The sequence below is a fragment of the Emys orbicularis genome, chromosome 6 (genome assembly GCF_028017835.1).
Source record: "Emys orbicularis isolate rEmyOrb1 chromosome 6, rEmyOrb1.hap1, whole genome shotgun sequence".
NCBI lineage: Eukaryota > Metazoa > Chordata > Testudines > Emydidae > Emys > Emys orbicularis.
Window position 1 is genome coordinate 37,177,866 of NC_088688.1, and position 22,175 is coordinate 37,200,040.

General features: G+C 40.9%; 1 protein-coding gene across 1 annotated transcript in view; it reads right to left on the reverse strand.

Annotated features, from left to right (window-relative positions):
• The window catches only part of PDE4D (phosphodiesterase 4D), a 650,428-nt gene that overhangs the window by 145,356 nt on the left and 482,897 nt on the right, over positions 1-22,175 (reverse strand). Inside the window, exons 4-5 of the mRNA XM_065406984.1 lie at positions 16,499-16,572; positions 10,434-10,483 (exon numbers count right to left, since the gene is read on the reverse strand). Coding sequence (XP_065263056.1) covers positions 10,434-10,483; positions 16,499-16,572 — 124 coding nt within the window. The remainder of the gene's footprint in view (positions 1-10,433; positions 10,484-16,498; positions 16,573-22,175) is intronic.

A 22,175-nucleotide genomic window follows, 5' to 3' on the forward strand; every position in this document is an offset into this window, starting at 1 on the left:
CAATGTTGGTCTAGGCACATAAAGTTTCCTGTTGATTTTTTCCTGGGTGCTGGGGTGTATATCCTCAAGAAATGGAGGATTGCCCTTGAGCCTTTTATTGAGTCCAAGGCCTCATCAATCTTTTGATTGAATAAGATGTCCCCTTCAAAGGGTAAATCCTCTATGGTGCACTGTCCTTCCCTGGAGATACCCTTGGATTGAAGCAGGACTCCCTTGCATAACAATAGGAGCTGCCATTTATCTAGAGGCTATATCTGCCACAAGTACTGTGGCTTAAAGGAAAGATCTGGCTAGCAGTGTACCCTCTTCCATCAGGACTTGGAATTGCCCTGTCCTCCTGAGGGAGTTTGTCTTTAAATTCTGCAAACTTGGAGTAGCTAATGAAATCATACTTTCCAAACAGCACCTGGTGATAGACTATATGGTTCTCAAACTTTTGTACTGGTGATCCCTTTCACATAGCAAGCCTATGAGTGTGACCCCCTTTATAAATTAAAAACACTTTTAAATGTATTTAACACCATTATAAATGCTGGAGGCAAAGTGGGGTTTGGGGTGGAGGCTGACAGCCCGCAACCCCCGATATGATAACCTTGCAACCCCCTGAGAGGTCCCGACCCCCAGGTTGAGAACTCCTGGACTATACAGAATTGGAGGCTGGTAGATTTCTCCTTAGGAGGTCAAGTGTTTGGCTTGCTTGTCTGAAGGGGTAGATCTGACATGTTGTTGTCTATTCCTCTCTGTAACAGCTTGAACAACCAGAAAATTGGAGGCAGGATGAATGAAAAAAATCTGTTCCCTGTGGAGGAACAAAGTATTTTTGTCTGTCCTCTTAGGAGCAGATGAACATGTCATTGGGACATGCCACACCACTTTGGTTGGCTCTCTGATAGCCTTGCTGACAGAGAGTGCTACCCTTATAGGTCCCATCCTCTCCAAAATATTCAGATGTTTGTGGGATGACTCTTGGACTTTCTTCAAGGGGAACTGGAAGGCATCAGCAGCCCCTTTGAAACAACTCCTGAAACTGCTTGTGATCATCTAATGAAGACAGTGACGCTGGAGCAACTCTCTCACTGGGAGAGGAAGACAATATACCAGAAGATGCTGCTGGATCTGGCTTTTTTTTTTTTTTTGTCTTCCCCCAGGAGCTCCCAGGGAAGTTCAGCCTGATCTCTTGGAGGAGAGGGATGGTGAGATTATCAGTGGTATCGAATGGATTTGGGATAATGCACGTATGGGTCTCATATTTCCCAGTAGGGCCAGCTAGAGGGATCCATCATGAGTTGGGGTGGACACCAAGGCATAGCGTATTGCCCGTCCTGAGGATGGGGCTATCCCATTTTATGCAGTTGTGATAGGCCCAAAAGATTCTGGAGCCTGTATCTGGACTCATGTTCCTTGAAGGTGGTGATAAGGGTCCTTGTCCCATATCAGACTCACCTGAGGAAGAAAATGAGGGCTTCATCTCCAAGGCGGTGCTGTTGGAAACGCCGATGAGAAATGACCCCAATTGGTAGAGGGAAGAGAACAGTCTCTTCCTTAATGTTAGTGAATCAATGGTATCAGAATCTCCCTTGTAAGAATTGGTTCACATAAGAGGGAAGATTCCATATCTGGCAGGATGATGATGTCTTCCAAAGTGGTGTATTTGTCACCATGACGAGTTCTGTCTCTGTGAACTGCCATTGTTAGCTCAGAGGAGTGTCGATGCTGATGATGTCTGGGGTAGTCATCTGCACATTGGTGTCGGAGACTGTACTAGCTGAATCTCATGCCCCTCTTTACACAGTAATGATGATTCTGATCCTGCCAATGGTACCAAAGTAGAAGCATTCTTAGTCTTTGAAGTCTGGAGTTCAGTACCATGCTTTTAATGGATTTTTGAGCATCCTGGTAACAGGTGTGATGACTAACCCAACTTTGAAGGTATAGGGGATGCAGCCCTCTCCTTAGAAGTAGATCTGGAGGTGAATTTCTCTTGCGTCTTTACGGAGGTCTTCTTACCCTTGTAGTCAGCCTGAGACAAAGAGTCCTTGGCTCTACCCTTGCTTGCCCCTGTGTCTGAACTGTGTTGGGCAGTGCATTCCTTGACACCTCAGCCCACCATTCAGGGGGGTCTGCCCAGCCCAGATCCAACTGAGGCCTCAGTCTGCTGCATAAGGTGCTTCCTGAGCCTGAACTTTCGTACTTGAAGGGTTTGGGGTGCGAAGGAGCTGCAGATACTACACTTAATGGAGATATGAGCTTCTCCAAGGCAGTAGAAGCACCTCTGGTGGTGGTTGCTGACCACAAAAGAACGGAGGCAGATGATGGGTTTTTGAAGCCTGGAATCCTGGGCATACTCAGAGTCCTGTACCAAGAAGGATGGTGGGAAGGGGCTAAAATCTAACTATCTAAAGCTAACTAAACTATACTAAGCAGAGTTATTTACAATATTTACTGTTTGTTAATATTTACAGGAATAATGTTGGAAGATAAGTTGATGGACACTGTAGGGTTCCATCTCAGATCATGTGGCAGTGAGAAGGAGCTGCAGAGGCAATCAGTCCATACCACCCATTATACTCTCAGATCAGAGCATGAGAAGGGTGCAGTAGAGTTGCCTGGAGTCTGGTTGTTGAACAGAACATACAGTCGAAAAGGGACTCTGGCAGCTCCAGTCAGCACTGCTGACCGGGCCATTAAAAGTCTGGTTGGCGCAGGACTGGCAGGCTCCCTACCTGGCTCTGCGTGGCTCCCAGAAGCGGTGCCATGTCCCTTCACTCCTAGGCAGAGGGATGGCTAGGGGGGCTCTGTGCGCTGCCCCTCCCCAAGCGCCAGCTCCGCAGCTCCCATTGGCTGGGAACTGCGGCCAATGGGAGCTGTGGGGCAGCATCTATGAGCGGAGGCAGCGCACAGAGCTGCCTGCTCACCCCTGCACCTAGGAGCCGAGGGACGTCACCGCTTCTGGGGAGCCACCTGAGCACACCTCCTCCCACACCCCAACCCCCTGCTTCAGCCCTGAGCCCCCTCCTGCACTCCAAACCTCTCATCCCTATCCCCATCCCATAGCCTGCACCCCCAGCCAGAGCGCTCAGCCCCCCAGCATCCCAACCCCCTGCCCCAGCCCGGACCCCCCTCCCAAACCCAAACACCCTCCTGGAGCCTGCACCCCAGTCCTCCTCCTGCACCCCAACTCCCTGTTCCAGCCCTGAGCCCCCTCCCACACCCAAACTTCCTCCTGGAGTCCGCACCCCAAGCCCCCTCCTGTGCCCCAATCCCCTGCCCCAGCTCGGAACCCCCTCCTGCACCCCAAACCCCTCATCTCCAGCCCCTACCCCAGAGCCCGCACCCCAGCCGGAGCCCTCACACCTTCCCGCACCCTAACCCCCTGCCCAAGCCAGGAATCCCATCCCACATCCTGAACCCTCATTTCTGGCCCCACCCTGGAGCCCGCACCCCTTCCCACACGCCAACTGTGAAAATGAGCGAGTGAGGGTGGGGGAGAGCAAGCAACAGAGGCAGAGGGTATGGAGTGAGCGGGGGGTGGGGCCTCAGAGAAGGGGCGGGGTCTCAGGGGCGGGGCAGGGCAAGATTTTGTGCGATTAGAAAATTGGCAACCCTAGGGTGCAGGCATGGACTAACGGATACTACTAGCGAGAATCTTCCAGTCCCGGGCACATGGAGTAAATGTGTACCCACAGTGGAATATATAAAGGGACAAACATTTGAAGAGTCAGATTTTACACCAGGATATGTAAGCCTACTTGGTATTTATCTTGAAATCCTTATCAAAATAGTTTGCTGTGATAAATTATGTTTGATTAAAATACCAATAGATTGTACACCAAAATCAAAGAACCCCAAATGCACAAATAAGAAAACAGTCAAACTTCCTTCAGCATACAAAGGCACTGTACCAACAACAAAAACATCCCTCTTCTCCTCAGAACCAGGCCTTCCACGCCACTCTAATGTGTAAGGAAATCTCCCCCAACTCAATCAGCTAGAGTTAGGATGGTCAACGCATTTATCTTACCTCTGCCACAAGCCAGGCACAGTTTACTCTGTGAAAACTTTTTATCAATCAGAAAACAGTATATTCAAAGGGCAAGTGAATTGTGCCTAAATCAAGAGGGTTGGCACATTTGCTGCACTTCCCTCTTGACCAGGATGTGCTTTATATACCCCAAGCCTATTAAAATAATGAAGCTCCTGGAGTTCATAAAAGGTAATAAAAGGTGACACTGATAAAAACATTGCAAGATTTTACTTTGTTAAGTGATCTGAGATATTGATTATTTTAAATGGTGTTAGAGGCCACTGAATTTCATAAAGCCATACTCAAGGTAGCAACAATACTTCACTATTGTAAGAATTAGCCATTGTAAGGCATGCATCTTTTGTTCTTTGCTGCCCCCTCATGTGTTTTCACATGTACTTTACTCCCTGCTCTTCACCAATGGCATCACAGAAGCTAGAAAAGAGAAAAACCTCTAGATCATCTAGCACATCTCCCTGCAGCATTACACTGTACAGTTCTTTGTCCAGTTAGCTTTAAAAGTTTCAAGTGACAGGATGTTAACCACTTCTTCTGGGAGACTAGTCTACAGTCTACATCATTGTCAGGAAGATTTTCTGATATTCAGAAAGAAAGCTCTATCTTAATTTAATCCTATTACTCTATTAAGCTTTTCAGATCTATTGCTAGTTTTGATGGAGTGTGTGTGTGTGTATATATATAAAGTGATGGCAAATATATAGAATGGAAAACTATTACTATTACACAGTTGTTTTGTAAAAATTCCATGTGCTCAAGGTTAATAATCAGTCATATTTTTCAATGAAAGAAAATCATATTGTTTCAAATATTTCCATATTGTCATTTAATTTGGAGCATATTTTTTCTAAAGCTGCTAGGTCATTCCTAGAGATAATTCAGTCTGTAATCCTTGGAGGTAAAGGGCTTTATATTTTCTTAGTTGGAGTTTTTAGCTACTATTAGTGCTTTGTAGAGCCATCTTTCTATTCCATTCCTTACAGTATATAATTTAGTGTGGAGGGACTGTCTATTGCCTAAGAGAGCTGGAATTTGTGGAGGTATGATTCCTAGAACTAGGTATAGTCATTCTGTGACTGCTTCTCAATATACTCTCATTACACATTTTCCCACCTAATTTGTTTTAATCTTTCCATTTCTGATTTGCATCTGTAGCCTTTTCTTTTCTTTTTTAAAATGCAGCTGCTGTCATTTCTGTGTGAATGTGGATATTTATTTTTATTATATTAAAAAACTGCCTATCTCAGGCTCTCAGCAGCCTGATGAACTATTAAGAATAAAACCATAATAATAAAATAAAACAATTGTAAAACACTGGTTGATTCCACCTCACAGCCATTCAGCAAGATGACAGGGGGAGGGATAGCTCAGTGGTTTGAGCATTGGCCTGCTAAACCCAGGGTTGTGAGTTCAATCCTTGAGGGGGCCACTTGGGGATCTGGGGCAAAATCAGTACTTGGTCCTGCTAGTGAAGGCAGCGGGCTGGACTCGATGACCTTTCAAGGTCCCTTCCAGTTCTAGGAGATGGGATATCTCCATTAATTATTATTTTATTATTATATTTAAAAAAAATCCTTCACCCCTCAGTTCATTCCGAGAAAAGCCTAAACACCATCCTTCAGAAGCTCTATTTAAAGAAACCACTAAAGGAGAACAATTGTTTAGAATATGTCAGACAGTGGGATATTTGATCACCAGTATCAGCTGTGGTTTTTAGTGAATATACCTAAGCATGTTGGACAGTCCCTCTAGAGCCAGATTGTGGGGCAAGAACCAGGAGCTACGCTTTCCATGTGAATGTGGACAAATTAATGTAAGTAGGACATACTCCAATTAATAAGTAAATACTCCATATTGAACTGAACAACTACTGCCCATTTTAAAAGCCACTCACTTCTTTCCTCACCTCCAACCATGAAGCAATAACTTTCTTTAAAGGGCTCTGGTCAAATGATCCAATGGCCTGGTTGCCATACTCCCTGCCAAACAGTTTGAAAATTTTTATCCGTGTGCTACTGTACAATGAATTCTAGTATCAACTCATTCCAGCTAATGCATTTTTGCTCCTCATATGTGCTTCCCTGAAATGAATATCTATAATTAAAGAACAATTCCTTCTGATCTCAATGAAGAAAATCCATATTACCTTCCTTATTCCCTTTGCATCCCTTCCTCGTCTTTTCTTTTTCATACCTTCCACCATGCTGCCTCTTACACTAGGAACTTCCTTCACATTCTGGCATCCTCCCTCTCCTCATTCAAATCCTTCCTGAGAATACAATTTTTCCAGGAAGCCTATCAACCTTAATCTACCACCCAAAGTGCTTATTATTTACTTTAGTGACAATGCATCTTCCAGTCATCTAGTTTATTAGACTTGTGCCTGGTGCCCTCAGGTTCCTGCTGGCAGTGTTAGCAGTGCTGTCTGTACTGCTGTGATGGGTGTTCCACTTGTCTGCTGGTCTGAATGTTTAGAGCAGCAAGAGCAGCACTGACAAGAAGACTTTCCAGCAGCAAGGAAGCCAGACAGTCAGCACTTCAAACACCTCTGCCAAGAGCCCAAGGGGCAAGGTGGCGCCAGAAAAGGATTGCTTTTTTTAATTGTTGCGAGAAAGAATGATACAAGCATTTTTCCTGCCTTTCTCCCTTGGTGCATTGCTTTGGTGTAACATGTATTACCATGATTTTATATGGCCCAGGAAGGTATCTATGCAAACTTCTGTGCTTAGTCATGAAGGTCTGTTACTATAGAAACAACAACAATATCAAATACAACATTATGTCTAGGGATGGGCAAACCAGTTCAGGCAAAATACCATCCAGCTTCAACCCTTACTCATTAGCCAAAGTGAATCCTAATCCTTTTCAAGGTTTGCAGTGATTTAATACTTTTCCCAACCCTTGAAGTCGTTTGACCTTTCAGATCCGACCACCCTAATATGTAGGTTAGGCATGGCAGATCTGGTGGCCTTTCTGGTGGAGCATGTTAACATTACATGAAATTAAACTACCCCTACACTTCACTGCTCTCTACTGCTGCTCCCTTTAAATTTCCTGGCACAGAAAAGTTTTCTAGTTAAATTTCACCCTGAGTGCACCTCAGACCTTATAGGCATTCAAACCTCAAATGATGTATTGCTTCTGACATGCACATTGCACTCCGGGGATTAAGTAAAGGGAAATCTCCAGATCAGTGGGAAATTGAAAGAGCGCAACAGTGGCATCCAGCAGAGAGTATCCTGGGTCCTGCTGTTTGGGCAGCTACTCCTGCTGGAGGAAAGAAATTGGCACAAGGGCTTCCCTGGTAGAGAAGCTTGTAAGGCACTGGCTTGCGTGTGCGCGCATGTGCATGTACAACCTCTCTTTAGGGTATCATCACACTGTGGGATGCAATCCAGACCAGAGAGAGGTTGTGTCACTGCTTGGCCCATAACCCAGGGAGCCTCACAATACTTTGCTATTGTAGTTCCTAACCTGTGCCCTCACAAAGAGCCAAACAATATGTCGGTCACACCCTGAGTGTCTGTGTATAGCTGCAGCCTGCCAGCAACACTCCAGTCACAATCTGGCTTCCAGAAGCCTTGGTTACCACCTGTAGGGTAACCCCAACACGCACCCAGTCCTCAATATTCCCCCAAAACATGTGTTCTGTCCAGCCCTCTCCAGGGCAGTTCAGATATTAGAGATCTGTTGCCCCTGTAAGGGGTCAATATACAACAGTTTGCTACTTTAATTAGCGTTACCAAACAATTCAGCTTAAACACAACATTCGATTAGTTTTGATTAAAAAATACAACCTTTTTTACTACAAACAGATAGATTTTAAGTGAGTACAGTTATAAGGTATTAAAGTCAGAAATGGTTACAAGAGAAATAAAGATAAAACACTTTCTAGTAACTAAAACTTAACAAACTAGACGTTGTTCAAGGTAAAATCTTTACCACTTGTTCCCAGCAACATTGCTAACTAAATTCTCAGGTCAGGATGTCCTCCCAAAGTCAAAGGGCTGGTTTCTTTGTCGTCTTAGGTTAAAGAGATGGGGAGAGAAAGAAAGAGAGAATACCTGGGGTGTTTTTTGTCCCTCACTTTTAATCCAGTCACCCTTTGAAATGCATTTTCCTAAGGGTTACCCCTAGATAAAGTTCCTTCCCACTGTGAGGATGGAGACATGAAGTCTCATTGTGAAAGAGTTTCCATGTTGTTGTTGTTTAAATGTTGTTTAAAATGCAGATTGATCTGTTCCTACCCTCCTTCTGTTGCCAAAGAATGGCCACTTGACTGGTGTTTGTGTAACCCACACACCTCCTGGATGTAGTGTTCTGTCCCATCTAGTGGCACCAAGACCACGTACAGAGAGAGAGCGAGAGAGAGAGAGACAGATTAATGAGTTTGCTCTACAGCCTTAGGTAACAGACTTATGGCTTTTGGCTCATGCGATAGAGGCTCATGCACTAAGCTCCAGAACCCCTAGGTTCGATCCCGATTGCCAGGGTCTGTCAGCGTTACAACTGGGGGCTCATCCAGGATTTCAACTGGGAAGTCTCTGAAGCTCGGGACACGCTTCCTCAGCTAGGGGAAGTATGTAACCCACACACCTCCTAGGTGTGGTGTTCTGTCCCATCTAGTGGCACCAAGACCTCTCTCTCTCTCTCTCTCTCACACACGCACATTAATGAGTCTGTTCTACAGGCTTTTAGCTCATGCGATAGAGGCTCATGCACTAAGCTACAAAGGCCCCAGGTTCGATCCCACCCGCACATGACTGGGGTCTGTCAGCATTACATTTGCCAATCAACTTTGATGACACCTGGCTAGAGGAGTTAGTCTGTCCTTTGTCTTTGAGGAACCGGTTCACTCCCTCTTAGGACTTCTCGGATAAATACATGTAAGTCATAATTTCAGCTTATGTTCATAACTTTACATATAATGTTGTTACGCACATTTCACCATCTTATTGATGGTGAGTTATTAGTTTTCAAATGATACCTCAACAAGGCATATTTTGTACCAATATTATTACAGTAGTGTGTAGGGTGTGAATATCGGAGTGCTTTCAGTCACAGTTATCAGATATTTTCTTTTATTATTAGGAATTTTTCTGTGCTACAGACTTTCTGAATCCTTGAATCTATGGGAAGGGGCCAAAGTTTCTGGAAAAAAAAAAAGAACCTGAAGCCTATCTCCTTTAAAGGCAATAGAGTCTGGATAATCAAAGTGTGAAAAATGGGGAAGACCTGTAATTAAAAATAAGCAGAATACCCATCAATAATATAAATGGCTCACGGCTGCTAGCATGAAACCAACCCCCAATATTATCTCTTCAGAGAATGCATTACAAGGGGTTATGGTTACAGTTGTCATGGGGAACAGTTACAATTAATGAGAGATCTATGCAGCTAGTTTTTTTTCTCATTTGTTTAATTACCATGCATTTAAGAATTATTATAAAAGAATCTTAATTGTGGATGATTTTCAACATGTAAAGAAGTGGATTTTAAAAAGCCTAAAAGTGAAAAGCTGTTCAATCAAACTCTGATCCACATGTGTTAAGCAGGAAGCAGAGCTGTGCATAAATTGTCATGAAATCAAGAAGCGAGGTGAGCATTTGCAGCATCAGTGAACATCAGTCTGACTTCCAAGTGCTATGGAGGAATTTAGACTTTATGAAGGAAACCATGCAGAACACAGCAATTTTACATTATTTCAACCCTAAACCAGGTCAAACTTAGTGGTTTTGGCTGAGCTTCACTTCAAGTATCAGGATTCACTCAAACTCTGAACTCAAAGTGCAACTCAATGAGTATGAACCCATCTGAACAAAACAAGCAAACAAAAAATGTTGAACAGGAAACTTTAGGCTCCTAAGTCACTTACATACTTTTGAAAACTTTCCACTATCTACACTGGGTACTAAAGCATACCCAGACATTGCCTCAGTGCCTGTAGAACTCCACTTTCCAATTAGTAGGTCAATTTGTTGCCTGTGCCTCTACTACATTTCAGTGCATCAATTTACCAATATACAATATTACCAGATAGTCACATATGGATACACGCAGAAGAAATGGAGGACAAAAGACCATGGTTTATTGACATTTCCACCATCTCAAAAACAAAGTTTTGGAATGAACTCACATTAACACCAAGGATATATCTATATCTAGATATCCATGTCTAATATGACATATCACTGGAAAGAATTAATTTGCTATTTGTGGTAAAAATTAGCCAAAACCTTATTTATAAAATAAACCTATGGATGTAAAAGAATATATTGTTTTTATTTCAAAAGAGCCAGACATTTTTGCATTACATTTTCATTTTATAAATAATTATTCAGTTTCAGACAACATTATACTTTCACTTTGTGCTTATATTAATCTCTCTTACCTGTTATAGTTGCTTTGTTGATGGATGGTTGGTTACACATGGGTGACCGTCTGACAATGGGAAAAAAAGGCATAAATGTATCAAGTTTGTATATTAGTGCATTCTTTAAACCATTTGTTTGAAAACACTTTTATTTGAGAGATTATTTTGGGTTGGAATGTATAGAAACTGACAAAAATAGTTCATTCAGGGTATATACAGAGGTGAACAGAACTCACAAATGAACCTCATATTATTTCACAGCTTGTGAACTCCAGCATGGGAAGTTTACAGGCATTACAACTGCACTGAAAAATTGTGCTTATACACAGTTAACATTTACTTACATTTAAAAGGAGTTGTAACACATTCATTCAACTGTAGAGTTTTTGGGATGGTTGCAGTGAATCCATACCCAATCCCCATTTGCAGTGACATGCTAGTAGATTCTTTGGAGCTTCCAGAATTCCAGGAGACCTGGAGTGAAATCCCATCCCCACTGAAGTCAGTGATTCACACTGTGATGCACACGGACTTCAGTGGAGCCAGAATTTCATGCCCCTGATTTGGAAATTGAAGGGCATTGACCATGACATTAATTTAACCCTCTTAGTCTACTTGGCTATAGAGTGTAGGGAAATGTGGAAAGAAGCATAAGGAATGATAAGAATGCCATAATTAATTCTGAACCTGGACCTAGAGGGAATATTGAAGCTTGGGTGTAACTGAGACCATAGTTTTTAGGTATATTTATGTTCTTTAATACCCTGAATTCAACAAAGCATTCAGCTTGTGAGGTAATTCCATACCTATTCACCAAAGCACTTAAATAAGCATTTAAATGTAAGTATATGAATAGTTCCACTGACTGCAGTTAAGCACAGGCTTAAATGTTTTGCTGAGTCAGGGCCCAAATGTGCTTTAGCTGAACAGCAAGAAATTATGAAGCAGTAAAAGTAGTGAACAAACATGAAAGGAACTGCAATATTTGGTTACAGAAAGTCCCTTAATAAAGAGAATATTTCTAAAACAATCTAAAATATTGTTGAGTTTTCAATTGCTATTGTGCAGTATTTTCAGCCATTTTTTATTTGCTACACATAGAATCTGCCCCTTAGTGTTTTATTCTGCAGATCTTCTTTCATGCTTTCTCCGGTAACTGGGATGACTATGGGGGCAGATTTTCTGACTTGATACACACAAGAAACAGAAATGTCCCCTACCTCACCTACTGGGGATACCCTCAGTGTGGAGGAGTCTCCAGCAGGCACAGGGTTAACAGAACCAACTTCCCCGCGGCACAGGGCTCATGTGGGTAGAGGGGAGGATGGAGAGAGGGAAGGACAGAAGAAAGGAAGGAACAGAGAGTGGTGCACTCCAGTAATGGCCTACCAAGAGACCATATGCCAGGTGGTGCCAGTTAGACCAGCCCCCAGGCTGTTCTAAAATGAGCCAGAGCTGGGGAAGAAGATTAAATAGCTCTCTGACAAGCTCCACATTTTGCTGTACCCAGTGAAATCTGGGAATCTGCCCTATATCAGAAATTGCTTAGAAAGAGCATATTTTAACTGTTGTATTTCTACAAACCATAACTAGTACAAACCCCCAAAGTCCTCAGAGAGATCCTACAAATCTTATTAAATACTATAAAATCTTGATTCATTCCCTTAGCACCCTCCATCCTGTGCACTGAATGAGGCAGGGCTCCTATAGAAAAATTATGTGACCCTGTAATTAGAGACTGAAGATTATTGTGACGTGTATGCACCAAGATAAAATAAAAGTACAAAGGGGAAGGAACAGGCAACCTTAATTCTAGTATTTCCTAATTTTGAATGCTGACTATACAACCAATATATGTTCTGTTAATTTAGTTTTTTTTAATCTAATCTAATATAAATTGTGTGAAAATTCCTACTGCATACAATAAGGTAGACCAGTCATATTGGTATTACTTTGATATTAAATTGGTACTAATATGACACTTTTAGAATACAATTTAAATAGACAGCATTCTAAAAAGAAACTGTTTAACGTCAAATCCCTCACATTGGGATACTACAGCATAGAGACATGTCCCCTGGCTGGGGGATGGCAGTAGCCCACCTTGCATGAATCAACAGTATGTAGGAGAAGGAGAATTCTGAATTCAAACTAGGCAAACAGAGCTCACTTAGCCTCTTCTGGCAAGTCTGTCTAGAAGAAGGAAAACTCTCATTTCAAATCTGAGCAATCCAAGCTCACTAGCCTTGAAAGGCAAGCAGACTTGGGTAGAATCAGTGATACCTGTCCCTAGCAGGCCAGCTGGCTATGCCATGGCATTCCCATGAGCTGGACAGGGTGGACTGGCCTAACAAGCCATTACATTTGAAACTCACTTATTATAGAAACAGTACAAATTGATTCATATGATTTTTACCCAGGGTTAACAAATGGAAATGGATTTTGGATAATGGCTAAACATATACGTATTGTGAGCCGGAATGTGAGAAGTCTATTTGCTCTAGGCCAGACTAAACTAGTAGTGGAGGAGTTAAATTACCAGTTCCCTTGCTGCCATACAGAAGACATATTGAGAGGGTACAGGAGAGTTGACAGTCGGAAAATACTTTGAATGTTCAAGTGGACAAGTGAAACACAGAGATGGGGTTGCTTTAGTAGTGAACAAGAAAAAGTTATTTTAGTGAACAGCTGGAAACTGGCATTTGAACAGATTGTCACAGCAAGGTTTACTGCTGCCTGCAACAAACTATGCATAGCTATGACCTGCTGTTATGCACCAGCAAAAGAAGCAGAAGAGGAAGAGAAGGATGGATTTTATCAACAGCCAGACAGCATTGTCAATGAGATTCCTGATTATGATATGAATCTAATAATGGGAGATATGAATGCAAAGGTTGGTAGCAGACATAGTAAGCAAATGAATAGTATTGGACCAAACAGCACTGGTCCATGTTAGAGTCTACAGAAGTGCAGAGTGTGGCAGTGATCATGAACCACTAATGAGAAAGTTTAAGATTAAGTTTAAGTCCAGGAAAAAGATGGGTACTAGTGGCACCAAATTTGTTGTTGATAAGTTAAAGGATAGCTCTGCAAGGAAGGGATACAAGGTGGCACTTGGAGGGCATTTCCCGCCATTAATTTGTGATTGTGAAGACATTTCACCATAGACTGCATGGGAAATATTCAAGAAAGTGATACAAAACACAGTGGGTGAAATTATTGGAAAGCATAAGCAAATAAGGAAAAGCCGAACAAGCAATGAAACACGAACATTACAGGAAAGGTGTAAACAAGCCAAGACTGCTGGGAAAGCGGAAGAATTAAAAGCATAATGCGAAGCCATTAAGATATTACAAAGAATGGACAAGCAAAAGTTTTCAAAAGAAGAGGCTCAAGAAGGCTCAACATGAGAAGGCATCACGAAAACAAAATATGAAAACAATATACAAAAAGCTAAGGTTGTATGGCAACACAACCAAGGCAATAACGCAAGCAATAAAAAGGCTACTGGTGGATTGACAACAAATGCCAAAAAGGTGTTGGAAGTAGGGAAGAAGCCTTTTGACAAATAGCTGAACCTTATAGTTCATCCAGATGCAAGCATTCTAGATATGCTAGATGAACAGGGCAGCGTGCAAGACAGAATACAGACCAGCACTGAACTACCATTAGAAAAAGAGAAAGAGGAGTGAAGCAGTTAAAAAATGGGGAAGTTGCAGGAACACACAATATAACAGCTGAACTGCTAAAAGCTAGCAAGACAAGTGCTATCTAAGTACTAGAAAAAATATACAAGAAGGTATAGGAACAAGAGGAGATAGCAGATGCCTGGCTAAAGGCAATACTTGAACCAACTTTGAAGAAAGGAGATCCTGGTGATCCAAATAATTATAGAGGCATAGGCTTATTGTCAGTACAGGGAAAAATCATGACAAAACTACATCAACAGAGACAATTTTAGAGGAAGTAGTGGTGAGAAAATACAGCAGCTTCAGACCAGGCAAAAATTGCACCAGATACTCATGCTCCAATAGTTGATGGAAAAAAAGCAAGAATGGGGATTAAAGATGTTTGCTGTTTTCATTGACTTCAGTCAGGCTTTTTGATTTAATTTGGAGGGAAGCATTAGAGAAAGGAGCAAAATCCTATGAAGTTCCAGATAATATGATTGCAATTATAAAAGCTATGCACAAAGAATCATGCAGTGCCATAACAACTGGTGGAAAATTTAGCAACTGGTTCAAGTCAAAGTTTGCTGTAAGACAAGGGGGCATGGAAGCATCGTTGCTTTTCATCTATTCTTAAACTGAATATTAAGAATGTTTGATGAGTCAGAGGGTTGACATTGGATAATCTAGAGTTAAGCTCCTCAATTTATGCAGATTATGTACAACTGGCAGACACATTTGAATTAATTATGATAATCTTTGCTACCTTGGAAAATTGGTGTAGTTGACTTGGACTTACAATAAGCACCAAGATGAAGTGACTGCATTTTGGAATAGGGACAATAAATGTCATAGTGATGAAGTCATAAAACAAGTACAACAAGGAGTCTGGTGGCACCTTAAAGACTAACAGATTTATTTGGGCATAAGCTTTCGTGGGTAAAAAACCCACTTCTTCAGATGCAAGGAGAAACCTCACTTCTTCCATGCATCTGAAGAAGTGAGGTTTTTTACTCATGAAAGCTTATATCCAAATATATCTGTTAGTCTTTAAGGTGCCACTGAACTCCTTGTTGTTTTTGTGGATACAGACTAACACGGCTACCCCCTGATACATAAAACAAGTAGAATCTTATGTGTATCTAGGAAGCTTAATCAGTGCCAATGGTTCCATCAAAAATGAGATAAAAAGGAAGTGTTCCTTCGCTACAAGTGCTGCAAGAAATTGATGAAATTATGGAGTGATAAAAACATTACGTTTGGTACCAAAGTGAAAATTTATCAAACTAGTGTACTAACTATATTACTCTATGGATGGAAGCAGCTGCATTAAATGAAACAGACATCAGAAGGCCGGAGGTAGTAGAGAAAAAGGGCAGGTGTAAAGTGGAATGATTTTAAGACAAATGAAGACGTTAGAAGGAGAGTAGGATGTGAAATTAGAGTATTGGCTACAATTGAAAATATTATGATGATGACGACACTGCAGAAGACCAACAGTGATAGGATGCCAAAGAAAATAATGCAAGCATGATGACGGTCAGTCTGACCAAGAAGCTGACTACCAACTAGATGGCTGGACGTTGTTTGCAGGGACATGACCAGGCAGGGCTTAATGGAGGAACAAGCCAAGGACAGGAATGAATGCCAACACTGTTAACTGCTCCCTGTGTCTACAAAGATGCTCCAGGATGAAAGAGTGTCAAATTATTTTAGAAACTAACAATGCACTATAAACAACTTCTATCTTGTAAATATAGTGACAAGAAACCCAAGTTCTAGTCATAATTTACAACATTAACCACTATCCAGAACTCTTTAATGGAATTACAGCTGTATATTACATTATTTCTTTTTTTTTGTATGTAAAACAGGTTCCACTGTTGTTAATTGAGACCATATTTCTGTAGCAATGTTGGGAAAAAAAATGTTGTATGTGTTATTTCAGTTATATAATCAGACTTCAATAGGTATGTTAATACTTGATTACCATATATTTTCAAACAAAGATTTCACTGTCCTGGACTGAATAGGCAGAAGTTTAGGGTAAGATCCTGCTAGTGAGTTGCCATGGGTGGTTCACACACTTGGTGGATACAGTTGCAGGATCCCTTACACATGACTAATTTGATGCAAGTCACAGATATTAGAAGTTACTCCCAAGTTTAAATAATCACATTGTAAGTAAGGTACTGCAAGAGAAAATGATGGCTGTTGGCTTAGTTTTAATGTTTAACACTGTTATTTCAAAATATTAATAGAAAATTAACTGGTCATATAATTTGATATCATTTGAGGCTTTTACAAGTCTAACAGCACAGGATGCACTCTGAAATCTAAAGACATCGCCCTGAGTTCTAACATTTAATAAGCACCACTTCAGAAAGTTCAGAGGGGAAAAGAGTCTGCACTCACTTGTTGGGTGCCCGATCTGGTAAGTTGGTTAATGCAGCAAAATTATTCCGTACAGTACGCAGGCTGGCCAGCACCTGGAACAAAGAAAGATGTTTCATCTAAATTCTTGCATGTGATACTGATTTATTGCCACTCCGCTGTGTTAAAGGCAAAAGAAAAACGCATTACAAATGGATTATAAAAAGTTTCCAGGCTTGTTTTAATGTCTGAAGAGTGAACATTATTTAACAATAAATCTTTTGTAAAACAAGAACAACAGTTTATTGCTTCCCCCCCTTCACTAAACAACTCATTATTTGTTTAAAGACAGACTTATTTGAAGAGGAGGAAAGTTTTTCACAGAATGCAATTTAACTCTCCAAAATGACCAAAAAATATTTCATGTTTTGAGAAGAATGGCCCACTAATACCTAGCACTGCATAAATAAAAATGATTACATGATTTTCCATTTGCACAGCAGCAAGCTTTTACATTTTACATCCAGTTTGAATAAAATGTAGTGAAAAAAGTTACCAAATTCATATGCCTTGCCTATATGAACACTAACAAATGTGTATAGAAAATGCATTTAGTACAGTGCTAGACCTGAATATAAACAAAGGATAATGTCTAGATTATGGGCACACTTGGACTAGAATGAGGCATGGAATGAATATAAGAGAAAACAAAAATTAGAAGAAAAGATTTGCTGCTTTTTAAAGAAAGAAAAAAAGAATAATCAGAAGAGAAAATACTAGATAGAACTGAGGGGAAAAAAAGAGTATGAAAATATTGTAGAAAGACAGGGTGAGCTGGAAGTGAGAAGGGAAAAAAGGACTAAAGGAAAAGAGAAAAGGTAAAAATAAGGAAAGATACATGCTTGACTTTATAGTGAAATTATATTTAACTTTTATAACCTTCTATTCTACTCTTCTAGCAGATATCCTATATATCCTGTCTGTGGAGGAGGGGAAGAAGGGAAAGGGATGTGGTGGCTAGCTGTATTTTGAGTAACTATGCTAAAATGGATAGATATTTATCTTGGACATATAGTTACATTATTGATTATCTCTAGGGGACAGATTCTGGCTGCTCCTGTGCAAATGGTGAGGATGAGGGGAGGGAACATGGAGCCCTTCCCTAGTTGTGCAAGGGACAGCCAGAATCCCACTCTTTGAACTCCTTGAGTGGAAAGCGTAGCAGATCACAGCACTGTGAATATTGCTTAACACATCAAAAAGGCCACCACTTCTTTCCCAAACAGTGCACTAGGTGATGTTCTGAGAACAATGATGGTGGGGGAGATGCATGCTATACTCCCAGAAAGGTACTTCTCTATGTGCTCCCCTCAATCCCTGCCAAAGCATTCTACAGCACCCTGCAGGCAGATTGCTTCTGGCATCTGCTGCAAATGCACCAGATCTCCACACACACCCTTACAGTGGCTACCAGGGGTCGGCAACCTTTCAGAAGTGGTGAGCCGAGTCTTCATTTAGTCACTCTAATTTAAGGTTTCACGTGCCAGTAATACATTTTAACGTTTTTAAAAGGTCTCTTTCTATAAGTCTGTAATATATAACTAAACTATTGTTGTATGTAAAGTAAATAAGGTTTTTAAAATGATTAAGAAGCTTCATTTAAAATTAAATTAAAATACAGAACCCCCCCAGACCGGTGGCCAGGACCTGGGCACTGTGAGTACCACTGAAAATCAGCTTGCGTGCGCCTTTGGCACGCGTGCCATAGGTTGCCTACCCCTGGGCTACAGGTTTAAAAGTAACAAAACATTAGTTATTAACTACAGTGAATTATAGAGTTAAATAATTTTAATTCTCTTGTTTGCTAATTATCTAAAAATATTTATAGTTCTGGCTTTTCTGTTTGTTTTTCCTTCCAATGGGAATATTCCCGTGTATAAAAAACGACATTTGTGTGTAAGTGTTTGTAGGATTGAGGCCTACAGGGGAAAACCAATTAATAAAACTTCACCTCTCCCTTCTAAGTGAACACACCTCTGCTACACAAGATTTAATCACTGAATATAACTGTTCTTCATTTCAAAATCAAAACATAGGCAAATGTGTGATCATGCAATGAATGATATATGCTATGCCTATTTTTAATGTATCATGCTAGACTACTACAGAAATAGATCAGACCTAACTTTTAAAATAATTCCAAAGTTATTTTATTTTTAAAACTGGAATGCATAGAATAAGTTAATTACAATAGTTTCATTACATTAAAATATGAAAAAACAAATAAATATCCTAATAATAATGATATATTATTTATTGTTACAGCATCCCTGTTCTGGTAAAAATAGTAAAATATTATTAGGTATGGGCCAGATTATGCACTACACGGCATAGTACTCTGTTCTACCTCCAGTAAAAAAATAAGTGGTTGGTAGGCCTTGGCCTTTACTGACTACCTTTAATAACAATTGAGCTACCACCACCAAGTGGCTTACAGTTACATGAAACAAAGCCTCCTGCACAACTGAAGCAATTAAGGAAGCCAGAAATAAACTCAGATCTGTTTCAAATTCCATCACCCAATTTCAACAGTGATGACTACATTAACTAAAATTATTGCTGTGTTATTTGCATAATGAAAATGTATCTAACAAGAAAAAAAGAGCTCTTTCTGAGAAACATATAACAAAGGTAAGTGGGGGGATGTGTGACTGGGATGATGTGTGTAGCTTATATAAACATAGAGTGCCCAATTCACGAATCTTTATTAAAGGCCCCAATCCTGCAAACTGATCTGCCTGGGTAGACCCCTGTGCCCTCTCAGAGCCCTAGTGATGTCAACAGTGCTCTGCATAAACGCAGGGATTTGCATGTTCAAATCCTTTTGCAGGATGAGGGCCTAAATTTTTATTCAATTCTTAACTCAGACAAAGTTCCCCTTTAAAGCCAACAGGTGTTTTGTCAGTCAACCTAACCTAGTCTGTCTACTTACTGTTTTCCTAGGGAGCTCACAACCTGTCTTATTTGAATGTAATATAGTGTAATTAAGATTGGCATAAAGATGTCTAGAAATAGTAAATTTGATAATGCATCAACTCTTTTCCAGTCCTAGGGTGAAAGTTTTCCTTACTGGGCCAGTTTTTCTCCAGATATAACTCAATTCAAGTTAATAGAGTTACAGCTATAGATAACTTGGTCGAGAGAGAGAGAGAGAGAGAGAGAGAGAGAGAGAGAGAGAGAGTGTGTGTTGTACTGGATTCTTGTCGGGGGCCTAATAGGGCTAAGAGGAATATTGCAATATTTTTTGTTGCTATTTCAGCTGTAATTCCTTGTGTTCAGTTATTGTGGGAAAGCATTTGCAATTTGGCAATCTAAAAATGGTCAGGCTCAGTCTTTTCTCCTCCAATAAAAGGAGAACAGAGAAAACCTTATTGCCAACTCTCAAGAGTTTCACCCAGTGCCCTGTCAGCTGCATGGTTTCAGAGTATCAGCTTTTATGGTGGGTCATGAATGACAAGATGATCTCTAATTGGCAGGTAGGTGCCAATCCAGTCCTGACAGACCAATTTGGATCCCAGGTAAACACTGTACTATTGATTAGCTCACTGAAGTTCTCATAACTATATTTTATTAATATTCATTTTGTGACATAGAGTCATGGACTTTAAGGTCAGAAGGGACCAATATGATCGTCTAGTCTGACCTCCTGCACAACACAGGCCACAGAATCTCACCCACCCACTCCCACAACTAACCCCTAACCTATGTCTGAGCCACTGAAGTCCTCAAATCATGGTTTAAAGACTTCAAGGTGCAAAGAATCCTCCAGCAAGTGACCCATCCCCCACGCTGCAGAGGAAGGCGAAAACCCCCCAGGGCCTCTGCCAATCTGCCCTGGAGGAAAATTCCTTCCCGACCCCAAATATGGTGATCAGCTAAACCCTGAGCATGTGGGCAAAACTCACCAGCCAGACTCCCAGGAAAGAATTCTCTGTAGTAACTCAGATCCCACCCCATCTAACATCCCATCACAGGCCACTCGGCATATTTACTGCTAATAGTCAAAGATCAATTAATTGCCAAAATTAGGCTATCCCATCATACCATCCCCTCCATAAATTTATCAAGCTTAGTCTTGAAGCCAGATATGTCTTTTGTCCCCACTGCTCCCCTTGGAAGGCTGTTCCAGAACTTTACTCCTCTGATGGTTAGAAACCTTCGTCTAATTTCAAGTCTAAACTTCTTGATGGCTAGTTTATATCCATTTGTTCTTGTGTCCACATTGGTACTGAGTTTAAATAATTCCTCTTCCTCCCTGGTATTTATCCCTCTGATATATTTATAAGAGCAATCATATCTCCTCTCAGCCTTCTTTTGGTTAGGCTAAACAAGCCGAGCTCTTTGAGTCTCCTTTCATAAGACAGGTTTTCCATTCCTTGGATCATCCTAGTAGCCCTTCTCTGTACCTGTTCCAGTTTGAATTCATCCTTCTTAAACGTGGGAGATCAGAACTGCATACAGTATTCCAGATGAGCTCTCACCAGTGCCTTGTATAACGGTACTAACACCTCCTTATCTCTACTGGAAATATCTCGCCTAATGCATCCCAAAACTGCATTAGCTTTTTTCACGGCCATATCGCATTGGCGGCTCATAGTCATCCTGTGATCAACCAATACTCTGAGGTCCTTCTCCTCCTCTGTTACTTCTAACTGATGAGTCCCCAGCTTATAACAAAAATTCTTGTTATTAATCCCTGAATGCATGACCTTGCGCTTTTCACTATTACATTTCATCCTATTACTATTACTCCAGTTTACAAGGTCATCCAGATCTTCCTGTATGATATCTTGGTCCTTCTCTGTAATGGCAATACCTCCCAGCTTTGTGTCATCTGCAAACTTTATTAGCACACTCCCACTTTTTGTGCCAAGGTCAGTAATAAAAAGATGAAATAAGATTGGTCCCAAAACCGATCCCTGAGGAACTCCACTAGTAACCTCCCTCCAGCCTGACAATTCACCTTTCAGTATGACCCGTTGTAGTCTCCCCTTTAACCAGTTCCTTATCCACCTTTCAATTTTCATATTGATCCCCATTTTTTCCAATTTAACTAATAATTCCCCATGTGGAATCGTATCAAATGCCTTACCTAAATCGAGGTAAATTAGATCCACTGTGTTTCCTTTATCTAAAAAATCTGTTACCTTCTCAAAGAAGGAGATCAGGTTGGTTTGGCATGATCTACCTTTTGTAAAACCATGTTGTATTTTGTCCCAATTACCATTGACCTCAATGTCCTTAACTACTTTCTCCTTCAAAACTTTTTCCAAGACCTTGCATACTACAGATGTCAAACTGAAGGCCTGTAGTTACCCGGAACACATTTTTTTCCTTTCTTAAAAATAGGAACTAAGTTAGCAATTCTCCAGTCATACGGTACAACCCCTGAGTTTACAGATTCATTAAAAATTCTTGCTAATGGGCTTGCAATTTCATGTGCCAGTTCCTTTAATATTCTTGGATGAAGATTATCTGGGCCCCCCGATTTAGTCCCATTAAGCTGTTCGAGTGTGGCTTCTACCTCGGATGTGGTAATATCTACCTCCATATCCTCATTCCCATTTGTCATCCTGCCATTACCCCTAAGCTCCTCATTAGCCTCATTAAAGACTGAGGTAAAGTATTTGTTTAGATATTGGGCCATGCCTAGATTATC